Source organism: Gallinula chloropus (genome assembly GCF_964237585.1).
Source record: "Gallinula chloropus genome assembly, chromosome: 3".
NCBI classification, from domain to species: domain Eukaryota; kingdom Metazoa; phylum Chordata; class Aves; order Gruiformes; family Rallidae; genus Gallinula; species Gallinula chloropus.
In genome coordinates, this window is record NC_140087.1 from 103,904,254 (window position 1) to 103,911,766 (window position 7,513).

At 51.0% G+C, this 7,513-nt stretch overlaps 1 protein-coding gene across 1 annotated transcript; it reads right to left on the reverse strand.

Moving 5' to 3' along the window:
* Positions 1 to 897: 897 nt before the first annotated feature.
* Positions 898 to 6,881, reverse strand: ADI1 (acireductone dioxygenase 1). The gene is given in 5 exon segments (XM_084261671.1): positions 898 to 2,055; positions 2,057 to 2,176; positions 4,524 to 4,703; positions 6,265 to 6,384; positions 6,737 to 6,881. Coding segments are annotated over 5 exon segments (576 nt in total). The 5' UTR covers positions 6,857 to 6,881; the 3' UTR covers positions 898 to 2,019.
* Positions 6,882 to 7,513: the final 632 nt, after the last annotated feature.

The following is a 7,513-nucleotide window of genomic DNA, read 5'->3' on the forward strand; positions in this document are numbered from 1 at the left end:
TCATCGAGCCTGCAGTCCCAGACCCTACAGCAGGAAACACACGCCTCCTTTATTCACCCTTCCCAACGTTTAAGATCAAGGCTTGTACCACCCCACTTCAAAACTGCAGCTGTGCTTTCAGGAACACTCAGAGATAATGAAGCACCTAGCAATGGTTAAAAGGAATGCTGCTCTACACTGAGGAAAAGGCTGCTATCTGCTGAAGAAGGGCTGCGTGCCCAACCACGGGGACAAACAGAGGGAAAGTCCAGCCACCCACCCTCTGCTACGCTGAGGAAATCCACGTGAGCCCACTTTCAACTATTGTCTAGAGTCGCGTTTATTCGGAGAGCTGCAAGGCAGGAGCTTGCACTGTATCTGGCCGAAACCAGCACGCAGGCTGCAGTCAGCACAGAGCCCGGGCTCTCATCATCCAGTGAGCAAGCAGCACGCTAGCCCAGCTGACATAGTTCTTTGAGCAAATTCACCCCAAAACACTTTGGTGCAGAGCTGCATGTCCTGTGTTAACTGCAAGGCACTTGCTGACAGCTGGACCAGGGAGTCTAAGTCTGCTGCTCCTCTCCATCCAACAGATGAAGAAGCGGAGGCAGTTGCTGCCTTGTCCCACCTAACAGAGCAAGTCAGCAGCAGCACGAGGAATCAAAGCTGATGAGCAATTACAAGAACACTATTGTTCAGTGTGTCCTTAATGTCAGCACAAGGGAAAAAAGAAAAGGGGAAAAAAAAAAGGGCCCCCCCAAGTCAAAGTAATTTTATTAATAACTCACAAGAGCAAATTGCTGCGTTTTACTGAGAGAAACCTGCAGCTTTATGTACCAGGGCAGAACTAGGGAAGCTGCATACTAAAACGCCGATTATGCAAATTTACCTCATGAACACTTTTAGACAAGAATGAAGCAAGGTTTATTTTCGTTAATTAAAAGCAGAATCCTACGTAGTTCATTAGCATGGATTCAGAGGAGAATGAATATTAATGTAGCCCACCTCTCCCAATTCTACCTGCCAGAAATATCAAGGAAAAAAAGGTTAGAAAACGGATTCCTGAGCAACAGTGAATGCAAGTGGCTGAAGGCACTGCAGGGCTGACAGCATCTTCGAAAGGTCACAGCGATCAGGGAAATCTTTCTGACCACAGAAGGCAAAAGATACTGTCACCTCCAAAAAGGCAAGACAGACGATCCTGGAAAACTATGGGCTGGCCAGCCTCACCTCAGCCCCCAGGAAGATCATGGAATAAGCCTTTCCAGACACATGAAACACCAGGTGTTGGGGACCAATGGGTCAACACCAGTTTGCCAAGGGCACATTCTGCCTGACCATCCCAAGTGCCAGCTAGGAGGCAATGACAGGCCCTGTGGCTGAGGGGAAACGGCAGCTGTCATTCACCCTGACCACAGCCCTGCTCCTAGTCCTCCATGAGCCTTGGATCTGAAGTGAGATGAACCACAAGGTGCATGGAAAACTTCTGGATCGCTATCTCAAAACAGTCAGTGGTTCAGGTGTAGCATCAGGTGGTCACAAGTGACATTCCTCAGTAGTCAAAACTAGGGCACATCATGCTGAACATGTTCCTTAACAAATTGGGGCGCAGAGAGCCCAGATAAAGACTTTGGTTTGTCTATTCTGGAGCAGAGAAGGCTGAGAGGAGACCTAACTGCAGTTTCCGCTGTGGAGAAGACAGAGCCAGACTCTTCTCAGGCATTCAGCAAAAGAAGAGACAACTGCATATTGCAACCTGGGATTTGGCCATGAAGAACAAATGCTTGGCCATGAGAGAGCTAAGTGCAAGAACAGGTGCCCAGACAGGCTGTGGAACCTCACCAGATATTTCCAAGCCTCATCATCTTGAGCAAACTGGACTGACTTTGAAGTGGGTCTGGTACTTCCCAGGGGTTCAGTTAGGTGACCTCCAAAAGGCCCTTCAAACTAATTCTTTTCTATGATTTTGTGATTCGAAGCACGTATGTAAATACAGAAAATTAGTGAAAAGCCACCAGTCACATTTATTGTTACAGGACTTCAGGCTGTTCCTCCTGTCAGGTCTTGGACACCGTTACTGTTCTTCTTCAGCCAGAAACTTCACATACTGTTTGCGCGCAGGAAAGTCATCGGCCGGCCTGTTGTACGCGGTCCAGACGGGCTCTCCCACGAACAGCCTCATCGCCTTCACGTAGTTCTGTCACAGGAAAAGAAGTCACACGTCATCTCTCAGTTCCTTTCCATCCGAGCTTAATTCTGGCGTTAACAGCTCCATGGGCACTTCTGCAGCAGTCTGTGAAACCATTCCAAGATGGGCTGACAGCTTCCCATGTTCCACAAAACTGTACCACTCCGCTGCTGCTCCCACTCCAGGCTACTGCAGTGGGAGATTCTGCACCTCTGCAGCGACAGTTGTCACAACCAGCACCTCCAGGTCAGGCAGAGTTACCACTTCCCACTCCCCTCCCCCTCAAAGAAACCAACAAAATCCCATCTCATGCAAATCATCTTGCAATGGACTCACAAAGCTGAGCAATGCAGCATCTAATTCCTACTCAGTTAAACAAGAGCAATCAGACCTACTGCTTAGAGCAATGAGAGCACCCCAGATGGCTACAAAGCACTTCTGAGGACTATCAGAGGCTTCAAAGTGAGAGCCATAACAGCTGAATGGGGAGTACATAAACGAACCAAAGAATAATGCTGTGGCAAGTGAAAAGCCCCCAGATAACAACAGGAAAAGGCCCAGACCCTGCCAGGCCATAGCCAGAAGGAAGCCAGGTGTGAAGGTCCAGCAGAGGATGGGATTTTACACCCTGCTGAAGGGCTCCCACCACTGAGCTATGGGGAACTGCCCTCTCCTGACAACTATGCCACAGGTTGAGACCTTACCTTTTCTGTAAACACTGCCAAGTGCTTACCTTGCACCCAGGTGCTCTGCAATGTCAAGAACCAAGTTAGGTACCTAAAGAACTTAGCTGCAAAATGCAAGGGTCTAGAAGAACCTTCAAGATTTTGTTTTGAAGACTGAGCATCTGTACTGAAGTTCCTGAAGTGGGCAAACATTTAAGATGTCTTGTGGATTAAACCCATAGCACCTGATGGTTTGCATATGAAAGGAAAAAGCCTTAAACTAGCAGCTTAAGGACCTCAAAACAGACACGAAAAGCCATGTTTTTCACTAGAGCAGCATATCCCTTTTTTCCAGATCCAGTAACTGCCATCCAGACAAACAACTCCAAATTGTACCACTCTCAAGCCTATGCCAGAGCTGGGATTTTGCCACACAGCAGACCGCACACATCTCTCCACTGCCCAAGGTAACGCTGAAGTTACAAACCTATTTACAGAAGCCCAAACGGAAACACAGATCAGGACTCCGTGAGTCAGTCTCACAATCCCACTGCCAAAAATACCCTCCAAAAGCAGGTCACCTCCTGCAAAGCCAGCATGCAGGACAGCACATGCTAGCTGCAAGTAGTGGCTCTGGACCCTTAAATCACAAAACGTTAGGAGCTGGAAGGGTCCTCAAAAGATCATCTAGTCCAACTCCCCTGCCAGAGCAGGGTCACCTAGACTAAATCACACAGGAACACATCCAGGTGGGTTTTGAATGTCTCCAGAGAAGGAGACTCCACAACCTCTCTGGGCAGCCTGTCACCCTCACAGTGAAAAAGTTCTTCCTTATATTCACATGGAACTTCCTATGCTCCAGCTAGCACCCATTGCTCCTTGTCCTATCACTGGCCATCACTGAGAAGAACCTGGCTCCGTCCTCCTGACACTCACCCTTTACATATTTATAAACATTAATAAGGTCACCCCTCAGTCTCCTTCAAGCTAAAGGGGCCCAGCTTCCTCAGCCTTTCCTTGTAAGGAAGGTGTTCCACTCCCTTAATCATCTTGGTGCCTGTGCTGGACTCTTTCAAGGAGTTCTATGTCCTTCTTGAACTGAGGGGCCCAGAACTGGACACAATACTCCAGGTGCAGTCTCACCAGGGCAGAGTAGAGGGGGAGAAGGACCTCTCTTGGCCTCCTAACCACACCTCTTCTAATGCACCCAAGGATGCATTGGCCTTCTTAGCCACAAGAGCACATTGCTGGCTCATGGTCACCCTGCTGCCCATGGTCATCCTGCTTTCCCTCAAGGTGAAATAAGCACCTGGATACAGACGTGTTCTGTCTACCCACACAAAGATGCACAACAAGGCAAGACAGAAGGATCCATCTCCACCTCAACTGGCAGTGGGGGCAACTGTGTGAGGAGCAGCCACAGGGTTTGGCTCTCACGTGGCTGTTGCATAAGAGACGCTACGGGTATCATGTGGCAATGACTTGCAGTTACAGCTGATGAGAGGAAGCTGCATTTGTGACCTGGAGATGAAAGGTTCAGATGCTGTGAATTATTTAGTATTTTTCATATTCCTACTTCATATTTAATATGTTTTGCTAATGAACTGCAAGTCTCAGGGCATGTAGCTACTAATGTGATATACAGTCACATGGATTTGCCATAAAACGTACAGTAATCTACAGCAACATACGTTCTCATCCAGGGTAAATCGGTGATATATGCCAGCAGGAAGGGTTATCATGTCTCCTTTCTCCATGGAAATCCGGATCCATTTGTCATCCTTGTCTCGAACATCGAAATAGCCAGACCCATCCAAGACGTAGCGAATTTCATCGTCTAGGTGTAAATGTTCTTCATAGAATGTTTTTATCTAGAAACAGCAAGTATCTCTTGAAGACTGAAAAACTGCAAAGAAATCTGGTAGAAACACGTGGCAAAGCAGACAAAGGCTTCCAAAGAGCAAATGTACAGTGACTTAACTAACAGATGAGACCAACATGGTTAAAATGGCCAATACAAGGAGCCAGACTCTGTCTCAGGGCACTTCCGAGCGAGCTGCTACATTTCCTTTGAAGACAGGAATTTCTCTGACAAGAAACAGCAGCTACAGCTGCCTGTAACCAGTCTCTGAACAACGGCAATGTTTACACCTGTTTGAGAGAGAGGCAAGTAAAGCCTCCCACTGCAGGATTTAGTCCTTGCAGTTGTTAAGTTTAACCATTTTGTGCCTTTTTTTTCTGCCACGCAAAATTAAATAAAGCTACAGACTATCACCCCTTTTACACTGGTGTAGGGCTGAATTAGCCCCACAGGTTACTGCAGCTCTAGGTGAGAATGCAGTTATTGCCAAACATGGCCCACCTACAGCAATCTGATGTAAGCAGCATGTCATGACTGCCCCCACACAGTGAGCCCCAGCTCCAGGCTCTCTCCTCCCGAGCAGCAACATTCTCATTTCTTCCAGAATGGTGAATTCTTTGTGCATTTCACTGTGCAGAACAAAACATGCTTTGAAAGGCTCCACTAACAGAGAACTGAGCTGGTTAGTGCACAGAGCACAGTGCAGTGCCAGGTCCTATCACCTGCTCTGGTCTGGATGTTGTTTAGCCACACTATCACACATTTTCCTCTGCCAGTGCTGACCCATCACAGCAATATCAGTGAAAGTCTGGACATCCTGTCAATAACAGCCTGTCTTTCTGTCAGGTAAAGCCCACACAGGCAACCTCAGTTACTACCTAATTCACCTTCTCACCAGTTTAAAACCAGTGTAACACCATGGGCTTAAAACAAACCAGTAAAAGGAAATGTAATGAAAACATGAAAGTGCCACTGGGTTGAGGTCCTTGGGTGAGAGCAGCATGCCAGCACCTGCAGGCTAGGAGGAGAAAACTCGCTCTAAGAGGCTCATCTGAGAGCCTGGCACCATCTGCATTCAGCTTTTACAGAACAGCCCAGGTGCCAGCTTCCCAAGGTAAAAAAAAAACCCAAAAACCTCTCCTTGCACAGGGAACACATCTCCCCAATTGTGAGGTTAACAATCACTTTGAAAAGATGAATTCTGCAAGCAGCCATTAGGATGTTCCAGACTTCAGAGCCCATGCCCAGCTGGTAACCTCCTGCCTTCGTCCCAGGGAGGCTCTGAGGCCAGGTCAGCATCGGCAGGGCTCTCCTGGGAGGACTCAGATTTGAAGCGACGCAGTAATGGGAACTATCCTTAATACCTTTGAAGGCAAGCTAAAGAAGCAAAGAGGCTTCTGCTATTTTTAAAATATTACGAAAACTGCTTTTTTAACGTCAAGGACTTTGGGACAGGCCGTATTTACACAGGGAAATGGCATCTCGGGCAGGCAGGTGTCGGAAAGCCGGCTGCACACTCTAGCGGCAGACTTCGGCCTGCGGCCCCGCGTTCAAAGCGAAGCCGCCCATACCTTCTCCTCGTAATTCGGAAGCTGGTCTCTGCATATGGTTATTATATCCATCCAGGAATAGTTCTCTGCTCTCCGAATCTCTTTGAGGCATGGATCGGTCTCGTAGTTATCAGCATCCAACTAAAAGTTAGGCGGGAAAAACGGGACGGGACGGGTTACGGGGCGATGCGGGGCACTAACCTGGAGAAGCCCGAGCTGCCCGCCCGGCCCGCGAAGTCAGCGGCCGCTGGCGGGGCGGCAGCTTCCTTCCATCTACCCGCGCAAACACCGCCCGGGGCCCTCCTGTGCCATGGGCACGGCCGACACCGCTCCGGGGCTGCCCCCGTCCCGCAGCAACCCCACCCCCGTCCCGACGGGCGCGGCGGCAGGCCCGCGCCACCGCCGCCTCCAGGCCCTCGGAGCGCCGGGCCCGGCCGAGCGGCGAGGCCTGCCGCAGCGCCGGGCCGCCCGTGGCGGCTCCCCAGCCCATTACTTTGCGGTAGGTGACGCCGAGGCGGCGCAGCTGCTCCAGGCTGACGGCGCGGTTGGGCCGCAGGCGGTGGGGTGCCCGCTGGTCCTCTTGAGACTCGTCCATGTACCAGGCCTCCACCATGCCGCCGCCAGGCGCCCCGCTCCGCCGGGAGGGAGGGAGGGAGGGGCCGCCCCAGCCGGGGCAGCGACCTGCACGGGCAGCCCGTGGGGAGAGCCTTAAAGGCGCACGGCTTGCCACGCTCCCGGTGCTGAACCCGCACGGTGTAGCAGGGAGAGGTTTCGGTTCAGCGTCCGCGTCAGGCGGAGGCGAGGGGAGCACAGGCTCAGCAGGGGCGCTCCGCAACAGAAGCGCTGGCGAAGGGCGTTCGCCCCCGCAGCGGCCCTCCCGCCAAGGCGCGGGTACAGCGCTCCTCACACCGAGCTTCACAGCAGCCGTGTTGACACACAGTCTGCCCTGACACTACCCGCCCAGTCTCGGCCTCAGAGACTGGCGCTGCAGCACCGCAATATGGAGAAACAAAGAATAAAACGGGGGAAAAGAAAAAAAGCGTCACCCCGATCTGCCCAGAACGCTTGTGCCGTCTCCATCCATGGAGAACGCCCCCCGCCTGCACGCACACCCCAAGTGACCGGCTGTGGGTGACAGCTCAGCTGGGGTGGACAACACACACACTCCTGCAGTCCCATCCCACTCCCACAGTTCTGGATTCTGTATAGTAAACATACCAATGTTGCACACAATTGCAACAGTGGAGAAACAAGCGAGACAAAAACCACT